Source organism: Apis cerana, linkage group LG3, assembly GCF_029169275.1.
Source record: "Apis cerana isolate GH-2021 linkage group LG3, AcerK_1.0, whole genome shotgun sequence".
Taxonomy (NCBI): Eukaryota; Metazoa; Arthropoda; class Insecta; order Hymenoptera; family Apidae; genus Apis; species Apis cerana.
Window position 1 is genome coordinate 13,157,410 of NC_083854.1, and position 14,166 is coordinate 13,171,575.

General features: G+C 23.3%; 2 protein-coding genes across 6 annotated transcripts in view; one reads left to right on the forward strand and one right to left on the reverse strand.

Annotated features, from left to right (window-relative positions):
- LOC108001125 (guanine nucleotide-binding protein subunit alpha homolog) lies at positions 1-6,939 on the forward strand. Its single transcript, XM_017061987.3, has 5 exons — positions 1-1,498; positions 2,154-2,414; positions 2,610-2,660; positions 2,758-2,975; positions 3,063-6,939. Exons 1-5 carry the CDS (start codon positions 1,277-1,279, stop codon positions 3,418-3,420), a joined length of 1,110 nt encoding a protein of 369 aa, XP_016917476.1. The 5' UTR covers positions 1-1,276; the 3' UTR covers positions 3,421-6,939.
- Positions 6,925-14,166, reverse strand: part of LOC108001102 (formin-like protein) — a 26,587-nt gene continuing 19,345 nt past the window's right edge. For 4 of the 5 annotated variants that reach the window (XM_062073143.1, XM_017061960.3, XM_017061959.3 and 1 more), the window contains exons 12-17: positions 13,779-14,046; positions 13,573-13,700; positions 13,015-13,459; positions 12,652-12,926; positions 12,405-12,518; positions 6,925-9,738 (exon numbers count right to left, since the gene is read on the reverse strand). In XM_062073143.1, coding sequence (XP_061929127.1) covers positions 9,526-9,738; positions 12,405-12,518; positions 12,652-12,926; positions 13,015-13,459; positions 13,573-13,700; positions 13,779-14,046 — 1,443 coding nt within the window. In that variant the 3' untranslated portion in view covers positions 6,925-9,525. Of the gene's footprint in view, positions 9,739-10,939; positions 11,039-12,404; positions 12,519-12,651; positions 12,927-13,014; positions 13,460-13,572; positions 13,701-13,778; positions 14,047-14,166 lie in introns of all 5 variants that reach the window. The other variant, XM_028668330.2, reaches the window with a different exon arrangement.

The window sequence follows — 14,166 nt, forward strand, 5'->3', positions numbered from 1 at the left end:
TTTAAAGACTTTATCAATTTTGTGATTTTATTATTTATTAAATATAATTTTTATATTTATGCACTAAATCGTAAAGGACATACCAAATACTCTGATTTTTTACACGATCGGTATTTCAGAACATAGGACACAAAGTCTTGTTAAATATTAAATCTATTCTATATCTCATCTGTGCTCAAACATAAATTGCTGGGATTGGTTAGTAGTTTATCGATATTTATCGTATTCATCAATCTATCACCTATTATCATTTTCTATATTATTGAAAAACCGGCTTACAGTAATTGAAGATAAAACTTAGTAATACAAGATAAAAAGATTTGTCAACTGACGATAGTAAGGACAAATGAAAAAAATGAGTACTTTCTTGTCCATCACATAACCAAAACTGTGTACTCCTTGACGCACGATGTTCAAGAAGAATCGTCATCGTAGTGCATTACAGTATCGACAAGAATAAAGAAAAAAAGAAAAGCCTTCCGACGAATGACAGCGCGCAAAACCGATCACGCGGTCGAACCGGGAGGTGTGCTTTCGGTCGGTGTCAGAAACCGTGTGTGTATTGTATATGTGTATGTGTGAGGCAGTATCTCTCTCTCACAACAAATATGTCGTGGTGGGGAGTACATTTTCCCGTTCGCTGTTTCGCATATTTCTTCCCCCGCATTATTATTATGTAGTTTGGCATAGGTGAACCCTTGCACATTTGTCTTGATATTAAAGAATACAAGTGTGTGTATATGGTGATATAATTATTAATAAAAAAGAAAGTTTACATGAAAGGTGACAAGGGTCGCCTCGCAGTCAAGAATAAAGCGCGATGAGAATGATACGCCAGTTAGCTCTTTTACTCGGTAATTAGAACGATTATTTAATCATGTTCAATCCGCAAGGAACCAGAGACGGTCGTAGGCAGCCAGCGGCGTGAGTCTCGCGATTAACGGTAGGTGTGGAGTATCGTGTGGAGTTGAACAACGAGGTGTATTGACGTTGATTTGGTGGTTGCGTTCCCCGGCTACGCCTAGGTGAAAAATGCGGTTCTGAATCGCGACGTGCGCCGATCCCGTGCAATTACGAACAGGTTGTTCACGGGTGGCTCGTTTAATACGCACATTACATTACGATACTTCTTCCCGAATACAGACTCGTGTACGGGTCTGCGTCTTGCGTGTGTATGTGTGGTGTTTGGACAATCAAGGATATATTCCTTCGGAAGGACAGCCTGACACGGAAGAAACGCCGGAAGGAAGGAAGAGGAGGGTAGCAGGGTAGCAAGATGGCGGGATCCTTAACGTGGTCGTGTACTTGTTGCCTACGGTTCAAGTTCAGCCCCGAGGAGATTGAGCAGCGTTACAAAAGTCAAGAAATCGATCGAATGCTGGAGAAGGATCGTCAAACTTTTCGACGACAAGTTAAGCTGCTGCTCCTCGGGGCAGGCGAGAGCGGAAAATCAACATTCCTCAAACAGATGCGAATTATTCACGGAATTAAATTCGAGGTAAGACATTCTTGATTTCGATGCAAGGCAATTTCGTTTCCAGTTTCATTTTTTCCTAAAATATCAGACTATATATTTTCATTCGTTTCTTTAACCTTTTTACATTGGATTATATATAATTTATTTATAAAAAAAAAACAAAATTTCTTTCAATGTTATCATAGTTATTTAAATATCTATAATTATAAAATGTTATTTGTTAAAATATATAATTTAGATATAGAGTATGAGAAATTAAATTTAAAATATAAATAAATATCATTTATATTTTTCTTTAAAATCTAATTATTGACTGTGAAGATTTAGTTATTTTGTATTATTCATGTTTTCATTAATAAAGATATCTAATAAATTTATATTCCTATTTATTTATTTATATTATTCGATAATTATAAATTTATTTACAAATATTAAAATTTAATTTATTAAATTTTTTTCAATAATCATTTGAAAGAAATATTTAATAAGTACAGATTATTAAGTTTCATATCATTTTGTTTATTTTATTATTTATAGCAATTGTAATCATTGAACCTAATTATTATTATAGTGTATGAAATGAAAATAATTATTTATAAAAGATAGGCTTGAAAATATAATCTTTTTTAGATTATTTTTATTTAAATTTAATATTTATTATAATCATTTGTTTCAGCCTGAATTAATTAAAGAATATCAACATGTAATTTATCAAAATATAATTAAAGGAATGAAGGTATTAGTAGATGCTCGTGATAAATTAAATATTCCTTGGGAAAATGCTAAAAATTATGATATTGGTTATCAATTATTGAAATTTGAAAATACTATGGTATTAGATGCTAGATTATTTCTCCATTATGTACCAGCTTTACAAAGTTTGTGGAAAGATGCATCAATCAAGAAAGCTTTTGATAGGAGAAGAGAATTTCAATTAGTAAGATATATTTTTTTGATAACTAATAAATATTTTTTTATGATATGATAATAGTTATTTTAATATTTATTACGATATATAATAATAAAATATATAAATTCAAATTCATTAAATAAAAAATGATGAAATTATAAAAAATTGTTTTTATATTTTATTATATTATTTATTACTATAAAAAGAATATTTTTTTTACAGAGTGATTCAGTTCAATATTTCTTGGATAATCTTGACAGAATTGCAAGAGTGGTAATGTTATTTAATCTTATTATTTAATTTTTTTTTAAATTTATTAAATTATTATATAAATGGTTTATTTATTATAAATATTGGTAATTTTTTGTAGGATTATGTACCTACCCATCAAGATATTTTACATTGTAGAAAAGCTACTAAAGGAATTTCAGAATTTGTCATACAAATTAATAATATTCCATTTCTGTTTGTTGATGTTGGAGGACAACGATCTCAAAGACAGAAGTGGTATCAATGTTTTGATTGTGTTACTTCTATACTTTTCCTTGTTTCATCATCTGAATTTGATCAAGTGTTGTTAGAAGATAGGTATGTTTAATTGAAATATATTTATTAAAGAATGAGAATGACAAAAAAATCAAATCATTATATAATATATATTTATTAATGTTATAGAAGAACTAATCGACTGGAAGAATCAAGAAATATATTTGATACAATAGTAAATAATATGATATTTTGTGGAGTATCTATCATTCTATTTTTAAATAAAACTGATTTGTTAGACAAAAAAGTAAGATCATCTGATACAAATGTTCGTTGGTACTTTCCACAATTCACAGGAGATTCACATTCCATGAAGGATGTGCAGAATTTTATACTTGAAATGTTTATATCGGTTAAAAGGGATCCAAGAAAACCACTTTTTCACCACTTTACCACTGCTGTGGATACAGAAAACATAAAAGTTGTATTTAATGCTGTTAAAGACACAATTTTACATAGAAATTTGGAATCATTAATGCTCCAATAATGATAAATGTATATAAAAAAAGTGAAATGACTTTTGATTCAAAGATATACATTCAACATTTAGTGTTTGATACATAGTGAAGTGAAATTGTAATCAAAGAAGTATTAAAGTGTCGATTACGAAAGAATATTCTGGTAAGACAAGTAAGACAATATATACTATATATATATATTGTATTAATGTAAATCTTATAGTTATCTCCGTTTATAACGGCAAATTAAACAGTTTCGTATAGTTTCGTAATAGTTTTATACAACAGGAAAAGTAAAAACTGCCTAATGAAAACATGTATCGAAAATTTTTTAATGTTCTATACATTATATATATATATATATACATATACATATAAATATTGATAATATATTTCCATCTTTTTGATGAATATTGATTACTAAAGGGTTGTAAGAAGACTATTATATACAATTTATTGTACATAGTATCTTGTATTCTATACATTGTCGATAATAATGGTTTTACATGTTTGTATAAAAAAAGATCAGTTTGCTAATAGTTTAGCTAAGATTTTTCTATTTTGTACAGATATTTAATCCAGTGCTTCTTTTTTATATTAAATCATATAATACTAATACTGGTTAAGTAACCAGTATTTATAAACATAAAAATAATTTATTATATACTTAGGATTAATTATTAATTAATTATTAATTAATCTATCTTTGAAAATATATCTTTGTTAACACTGAACATTAATAACAAGAAAACCAAATACTAGATCCAAGCCATATAAACCAAATGAAACTAACCAGTTTGTGTTCAAATTACTGTTTGCAAAATTTGTTAATATTTTTATATATTTTTTTTTCTTAATTTGATTAAAAAATTATATACAGTATTCTAACATTTCAATAATTTTTTGTACTTTTATATTTTTGATTTTTTATCTTGTATTTTCCGAAATTAAAGTTTTGTTCTGTTATTATAAATTGAAAAAAAAACAAAGAGCAATCATATATATTAATATAGTTCTATTCGTTCATTACATTTTTGTATAAATTTTTCAATTTGTATTGTAAACTTTCAGTATTTTCTATAATAAATTGTGTACAAATTTTACACAGAAAAATCATAATAATTGATGTTTTAGTTCTCGTTGAATAATTAAGCAATATTTTGTTCTCTTCTTCTTTGGTTCTAATAGTGATGATAATCAATATTTTCTTTTCAAGAAAAAATTATTCTAATCAGTATTATTTTTCATGTATAAAAGATTGAAATAAAATTGATTTTTTAATTGGATGACAAATTTCAAGAATTATACTTAATAAGTTTATAAAACATATGGCTTAATACCATATCATTTTTTTTTTTTTTTGTAAAAACAAATACTTGTTTCTATATATTTTATAATGTGACATTGTATTAGCATTATTTAAAATAATTAGAAAAAAATTAAACCAAAAATGAAGATAAACAATTGATTAAAATGTTCCATTATAAAAATTAGATAATTAAAATATTTCTAATAATAGAGAATAACTTTTTCAATTGGAAAAACAATTACAAGCAGTACTATAACCAAGGATTTTATGTAATAATTATTATAGTGAAACCAAAGAGTTTTAAAACTAATTAATGTCTATATAATTTATTTCCACTAGTTTAATAACATCTAACTTTATATATCCATTTTTAAAAACATACATATACATATGTATACAATTATTTCATATTTTTCTTTTATTACATAAAATCTTTGTTTTGATTATGTTTTATAAAAAAAAAAACTGGAAGTTCAAGATATTAAGAAGATTATATTATGAATCATTTATTTCTGAAGTTAATAAAATCGAAATTAATATTTTGTTATGTTTGTATATATATATAAAAAAAAAAGAAAGAATTTAGATATAATATAGCAATACAAATTATTAAGAAATGAAATTATTGTATAATTTGTATTATGAAAGTTAATGTAAAATTTGATTGGTATATTTTCGTAACTAACAATTTTACATTCCTATAAAGATAATCAGGTTTTTTAATTAATATTAGAGTATTTTTAAATTATATTACATTTTTATAATATAGAAATATAATTATTGCTCGATTACAAAAGAGCATTGTTTTAACAAATTTAAAATATGGTTTTATACAATTTAAATGTCTCTTTGTATGTAGAACTTATCAATTGATATTCATTGAGAGCAATTATTTATAGAAATATTTTATAGAAGAATATACTCTTGATACTTCATCAATTAAAAATTTATCTGTGAATCTGTATAATTATAATATATAAAATTTTATAGAAAATTTTCATGATACTTGAACTTCTTATAATATGTACAATTTTGTAATGATATATATTTAATTAAATAATAAAAACTTCGATATGTTTCTTTATAAATTCATTTGAAATATAAAAAAAATATTAATGACAAATTTTGTATTTTACATCAATTATTTTGCATTTATGTATCATGCAAGTTTTCTTCTAACTTGTTGTATAGTAATAAAAAAAATGACAAAATACCGCAAATTATACATGTGACATGTTTAATAAAACATAATGCGGACTGAGAAAAATATAATAATTAACTTTGTGATAGAATTTCGTAAGAATTAAATAGAAAATGATTTTTATAATCATTATCATCTTAGAAATGCAGAGATATTATTTTAATCTATTCAAATGAATTAATTTTATACATTTCAATTTATATGAAAAAAATGAAATTTACATTTTCTATAATTTTTATATTGTTAATGATAACACAATAATATTTTACACGTGCGCGCGTGTATAGAACAATCTATTATGATTTGTAATTACATTTACATTAGGTACTTTTACATGCATACCTACATTCTCAAATCATGAAAATGCATTGGTACAATAAATAATAATTACAACGACAAGAAATTATAAAATAGCTTTGTGTGTAGTTTATTATATCTTTATGAAATTATTTGTTTACATATTTATCTTCTTAATTGAATTATTCATAATATTATTCATAATAATACGCAAAAATATTTGCAATCTAATGGAAATTATTAAAATGTTCATTATTAGAAATTACGTTCAAAAAAAAAATTAGTTAATAACATTTAATCGCATTTTCAACTATGATGATTTATAAAGGAATGGTATGCATAAATTCTCATTATAGATAAAAAGTTTATTTGAATAAAAATTGCAGATGTATATCATAAATGTTGATTAAAATAGAACAATTTTTAATAAATTGATAAAAACAAACATATATGTTGCAAAATATTTGCTGAAGATATTTGAATACTTTATATACGAAGCGCAATATTTCTGAAAAATTAAAATCTTATTTTTACTTTATAATGAACGATAATGGAACTGTTTTATTGTTATTGATAATTACTTGTATAGTAAAATTTTATTTGTATTTTTTGTACATGATCTAAAGAATGTAGATATATTGTGCCTTTTGTATATTGTATATTTGTATATAAACATATTTTACATAAAATATTGTAATAATGTAGTCTATTAATATAAACAATAAATAAAACTTCAGAGAATGTTTATTTTATTTAATGAATTTTTCACACCTTGTTATTATTTCTTTCTTGACATTGTTTAAATTATTTTAATATTTTAGTATTAATAAAATTATAATGTTTTTTACAAATAAAAATTTTATGTAGTATTAATTAAGCAAAATGGCACATAAATATGAAAAAAAATTATATCTATATATACATACGCGTATTTATATAATACATTGGTATATTTATTTGTAATATAAATTTTATACAAAGTAAAGCACAATGCATATACCTATTTCGTATAACTTATTTAGTAAAATGCACAGTATTTACATTTTTGCAAAAAAATATATAAGATAAATTTTTCTTATTGCAAATGTTTGAAATTTTCTTTGTAATTTAGCATAATAAATGATACATTATGATATTTATAATATATAAATGTTACACTTATTTAAACATCACATTGGAAATTTACTTATTAATTATATTTCTTTATAACTATTAGATTTAAATTACATTTCTTTATAACTATTAGCATACTTCATATATTACAATAATATTTACATATATGTTTCATTGATAATATATAATATCAAAAACGTACAAAAGTGAAAATATAATTATATATTTTTCAAAAAACTTGAGATATGTAATCACCCAAACGAAGGGGCATAGAAAATTTCTATATAATTTTTACCAAAATTTTGTATCAAATACATCGAAATATCAATTCGAAAAATAAATTACATAACTAGTTAGTTTTATATCTATTTTGCTTCTGTATTGCATGGCAATAATACAAAGTGAAAAATCGCTTCTACAGTCGAATCAACTATAACGCATTATTAAATATAATTTCATTATAGTTAAGAATTTACATTAATATTAACATATAATGATCATACCAGATTTTCAATATTTTAATTTTTAAAAATTTTAATTGTATTAATAAACATATTATATATATTATTAACTAAATGTTCAATTTATATTTTTAATTATTCTTATGTTATTTAATTGTTTTTCATACATCATTATATGTATGAAATTATAAATGCATTATAGTAAAAACGATTGTATTAAACGATACTAAGTATTTATTTGTAATATTGAGCGCATTTTGGGATTTTGGCGGAATGTGACAAGTCGTTTTACTTGTAGATATTATGCATAATAGAATAAAATATTTTCTCAGAATATATGTATATATATATATGTGTGTGTATATATATATATATATACACACATATGTATAAACCATTATTGTGCGCGCTTGCTACTTATGTTTTTAATGATCAAAGAATTGACCTTCAGACTTTAAGAAAAATATATTGTAATATTTATATTTTGGAATTTAAAAAATTTCTAAATGTATTATTTTCATAATTATCTCAAAATAGTTGTTATTCTTGGAAACTTAAATAAAATTTTTTGGATCTTTTCATCCATGGAATGTTCTAGTTTAATTGGAAACTATACCTTGCCAAAAATCTTAAAAAATATTCAAAAGTACACTTAAATTTTTTATATGAATTTATATTGACATTATTACTATCATTGAATCTATATCATTTTTTCTTTTATCTTCTTATTTTCTTAAAAACTCTTTCAAATAAACAGCTAACATATATGAATTAAATTGGAATTATAAATATTTCAAATGTATATAACAATCAACAATAATTAATTAAATGGAAACAATTTTTTTTTAATTAGTTAGAAATAATATTTGTAAAAAAAAAAACAATGAAAAAATAATCATACAATTTGTGCACACAAACGCATTTCTTAATTCACTATAATATTTTTATAACGTATCTCATAGTTACGTTTACTAAATTTGTACAACACAAAAAATACGTATTCACAAACAGAAGAATATTAATGCATTGCTACTGTTTGTTAATAGTGTGAAAACAATTGATATTTTAAATTTAATTTTGGTTTGAATCTTGATATTATACCTTGAATTTATAGCACCGTATAAATGACTTATATGTAAAAATTTAATCCAATTTAATATTTGTTTTAAATTATCATATCTATATTTCTATCGTGCTACAATAATGTCCTGTTAATATTGCCATAATGTCTTCTAATTATTCCTAAAAAGAAAAAAATTTTATGAATACATATTTAAGGAAAACAAATATTGCTACTTAAAACAAACAGACGATAAATCATCATTTCAGTAAAAAATCAGTAAGAGATTTTGTAATTTTCTTTTTAATATTAACAGAATATTATTGTATATCCATTATTTATAAATTTGGCTCAATACACGACTCTTTCATTTTTAATAATTTACAGTAATTTATCATCACATAAAATTTCCAATTTTTGAATATGAATTATCTTAAATATAATTTTTTAAACATTGTGATATATGAACGTTTTTTCGACGTTCAAGTCACATTGTGTTTTAACTTTAATATATAAAATTATAAATATTGAATTAGTAAACAAAAAATATTTCTTTCTGAAAGAGTTTTACGTGAGAATATTGCGTACACTAACGCGAAAAATGCAGTAAAATTTATTCCTTCAAGAAAAATAAATAAATAAACAAAACTGCTTTTCCTTTTAAAATAAAAAAAAAATGAATAGAAACATAATTTAGAGTTCTAGTTCTTCGGCAGTACGAGAGAGTCTATGATTATCAATACGTCTGCGTTGGCTGCGTCTAACTGCATCTGCTCGTCGGTATGGTTCCGATCTAAGCCCAAGAAGAATATCTTCTAGAGCACCATTATAAACTTCATCCTGCTGCAGCAATTTCTTCTCCTGAACCAGTCTTGTTTTATTTTTCAATTCATTTATCACAGCATCCTATATCAAATTAGCAATTATTCATTAGGTTTTTGTTGATTAATAATATATTCCATTAAAAGAAAAAAGATGAATTGTTTTATGTTTAAAACATTTATATATTATATATTAAGTCTCCTTTTTCTGTAATTGTCCAATGTCTTTATTATATCTTAAATAATTTTATATCTAAAAATTTTTGTTCAATAATCATACTTCAAAAAACATACTATTTATTTAATTAATATATATATTAATATATTAATATTTATATTTAATTTAAAATTTATTCTTATATTATATGATGTGTTCTTTAAAATATCTGTATTTTAATAATGCAAACATATACATATAATTTCCATTAAAATATTTAAAAACATATTTTTTATATATATAATTTTTTATATAAAAAATTTTATAATTAAAAATTATTTTTTAAATTTAAATCTGTAATCGAGTATAAAATAGATTAGAATAATTAAAAAAATATATAATTCTTATGAAAATTCTAAATTGCTGAAAAGAAAAATCTTTCAAATTAATAAACATTTAATAATCAAATTTATAATTATGATGGATTTTTAAATTTCTTCCACAAATATTAAATCTAATTTAATATTTTGTTACATCATTAATTTATATGCGTTTAATCTGAAATTTTTAGCAGTAGCATAGGAAAGTGATAACAGAGGATTTCTCTCTCAAGCAACATCAATGCAAGCTAGAATACATGCCAATACATTTTTTAATTTTTTGTTAATGATATGAATCGGGTAAACATACCACGAAATTTGAAAGACAGTTCTTTAACAGTATAAAAAGATATAAAAAGATAAGAGTCAATTATAATTTTACATTGTTCGTTTAATTATAATTTTAATTGTTTTATATAAAATTTGTATTTAATAATCTAAATAATATTAGTAATTTAAATAAAATAATGATAAAAAAATAAAGAAATTAAATTAAATATAACTTTTAATAGATAAAAATAAATAAGGAAAATTTAAAATAAATTAGATAAAAAAATTTTGAATATTTAATTAAAAAATATAAAAAACTGTTCTCAAAAACGTGGTTTTATGATATTTCAATATGTGTATCTCGAACGTTAATAAAAGCTAAACTTACATGTGTGTTGTTTAACAATAAGCATAGTGTATGTGCAAATGCGATAGATTAAAGTATGTCATTAGAAGGAAGTGAGTAAGGAGAGACTTACATGTTGTGAATTGTTTCTATATTGTTACGTTCTGAGCTCCAGTTCATTAAGATGCCGATGTAACAGACTCTTGTTTGTGTTACAGCAAAATTTCGGTGACTTTAAATCCAAATAAATATGTAACAAATAAGAAAAATAGACTTTCGTGAGATATCTTAATAGATATCAATGTCTGTTCTTAAAACGGAAAAATATGCTAAAAGAGCACTTTCGAAATAATTAAAATTATTATGCTCATCTGATAATCCCTGAAAAATATCATGCTATTTCACAACATGCAGCAAAAAGAAATGCCTTATATTCATTTTCGCACGAGCATTGTAATTTACAAAAATTTTCAAAAAATAATCTTTTTTTCTTAATTGATACATATATAAAGAATAAAGTTGAATAGTATCTCCATATATAATTTGTTTTGAAATTTGTTGTTTGTTTGACTTAAAATATATTAGTTTGAAAGTTCTAATTATGGACAAATGGATATTAAGAAGTATTGTATTGTGATAGTGGGCGATTTTAGATTAAATTGTATTGGATTAAATGAAAGAAATGAAATTTTAAATACATATAAAGTGTCACAAGTAAGTTTTTTTTAGAATATGAATAATCATGCCTTGTTAAGAATAATATAAAGAAGCAATTAGAAAGCGTAAGCATATTAAAAATCATATGAAATTAATTTTTTACATTGCAGACATATATTCCCTTTGAATAAGAAGCTTTTAATAAAAAAACAAATATAAAATAAGACTTTCAAAAACATCTCAAGTTTTAACATTATATAGAATTCGAAAAGAAAATATTTATTTGTAAATAAGTAATTTATAAATAAAAAATTTATTCAATACCTTCTCTTTCTTTATTTTTCAATTAATAAAACAATTATTATGAAAAAATTATTATTTTTCTTAACAAAATTAAAATAGTTAATATTTCAATAGTATATAGTATATAGTATATATACACATGCATGTTTAATATTCATTTATAAAAAATATCAGTAATTCAAGATGAAAATAAATTTTGCAATATTGATGTTGAGAGAGAGAGAGAGAGAGAGAGAGAGAGAGAGAGAGAGAGAGAGAGAGAGAGAGAGAGAGAGAGAGAATATTTAGTTCAAAATATAAATATTTATTTAATTTGTAAAATTTTATATATATAACTATTACAATTTTTAATCATTTTTAAAACATATAAAAAAAATTAAGTCAACATTCAATTTAGAGATTTAAATAAAATTTTATGTAAAATTTTATGATAAAATAAAATTTTAAGAAACTAATAGAGAAAATATGAAGCATTCATATTTATAATGTATATTATATATATATTTTTTTTAATTTAGAAAAAATAAATAGGTTATAAGCTGTCAAATGCATAGCGTGCAACATAAAGAATACCACTTTCTGTATCTTTTGAAATAAATAATAGAAAAAAATAACAATAGATAATTAATAAATCGTACCTGTTGCTTTTTTTGATTTAATTTATTACGTTTAATAACATCTTCTGAGGCGTTTAAAGCTTCTGCAGCAGCAGCTTCTAATCGACGACGTTGTTCATTTTCTTGATCCGCAGCCTGTAAAAAATATTTTACTTATTATTTTAATATATTTTTTATTATTTTTTTATTAAATATTCTGCTGTTCTATTTTCTATAACTTTTTAATTAAGAATAAAAATTTTTTTTATAAATCTATACATAACAATACCTTAAATGCCCTTGCGAATCTAACAAGAAGAGAGAAGAATGTATTAGCATCAGCTTGTCTAGGACTTTCTCCAAAAAATTCAACGCATTCACGGAATGCTTCACCGGCAGCACGAGCATCAGATTTTAAACGACGCAATTTTTCTTCAGAATTATTTAAGAAATCTCGCAAGACAGTATTATGTTTTTCTTTACCACGAAGTTCGAATTCTTTCCTTACAAGATCCATTCCTTTTTCTAATTCGTGTACATCGGTAGTTATATTTTCCAATGACACTAGAAAAATAAAAAAAAGAAAATATTCAGAAATACGATATAAAAATATTACACAAAAAATTATTTAATAATTAATATATCAATGTACCAGTCGCAGCTTTATCAATGTACATAAGTTCCGATTCGAAATTAATTAATTCTGGAAACTTGACTCGTATTGTTGCTACAATATAATGTAAAAGGCACATTCTCTTGTCCGTTGATTTCGTATCGAGTAATGTGTCTAAACTTTGAAGTTTAAACCCGTACGCTGGGCCTCGTTTGCTACTATTTAAATAATTTCCAAAAGCAAGGATAATTTCTAATACTGCTCGTAGTTTCTTTGAACTTTTAACTGAACTTGAAGCAGATATCACAGCATGTATTTGTGGCGTAATAAGATGTAAATTGTCAAAAAAGTTTCCAATATAATTCATAATAGATAACTTCGTTGATATCCTTTCTACTTTACCGAGTTGCATTAAAAATTTATCTTCTTCAGTTAGAAGATTAACATTTTTCTTTTCTATAATATATTCCCTATATGCTTTTATCTGTAATACGATAAATTTTTATTTTATTATAATTACCAATATTTCTCTATATTATTTTTATAGATAGAACGAACAAAAGTTGTAAAATATAAAAGTTGTAGAATAAATCATACTTCTTGGTCTGTAGGCACCATACGTTGTAATAATTCTACATTTTCCAACGAAAGTACTTTTAAATCCAAAGCATTTACTGCCATAATAACTTTTTCTACTGGCATTTCCATTTTTCTTCGCGATATAGCTATATGAAAATAAAATTTTTTATTTGGTTTAAAATCTTTAAAATTTTGTTTGAAAATTTAATTTGAAATTTTCATACCGATATTTCGCAATCTGGTATGTTCTAAAAGCGACACATTTTCTGGCTTCTTAAATCTTTTACTAGGAAAGCTTTGAAGACCATCGATTTCATTATTGCCATTAGCAACATGACTTCCCATTCCAATTTTAAATCTTTCTTCGAAATCGGAAAAATCTATATAATTGTGCAGTCGATCATCATCCAGTTCATTAAAAATAGTACCTCGTACTTGATTAGGTTTCAATGCAATCCAATTAAGCGTGGGAAGTTTATATTTCGTTTGAACCTGCAATTCAAGAATCACAGGAGTATTAAATTTTTATTTATTCAAATAATGCTTTATACATTTAATAACATTTAATTATTCCAATAAACGTATATTAAAAATTTCTATAAAAAAAAGAAA

Coding starts and splice junctions, on each gene's coding strand:
- LOC108001125 (XM_017061987.3), top strand. CDS start 1,277: ATGGCGGGATCCTTAACGTGGTCGTGTACTTGTTGCCTACGGTTCAAG. Junction 1,499..2,153: donor TTCACGGAATTAAATTCGAG/GTAAGACATTCT, acceptor CATTTGTTTCAG/CCTGAATTAATTAAAGAATA. Junction 2,661..2,757: donor TTGACAGAATTGCAAGAGTG/GTAATGTTATTT, acceptor AATTTTTTGTAG/GATTATGTACCTACCCATCA.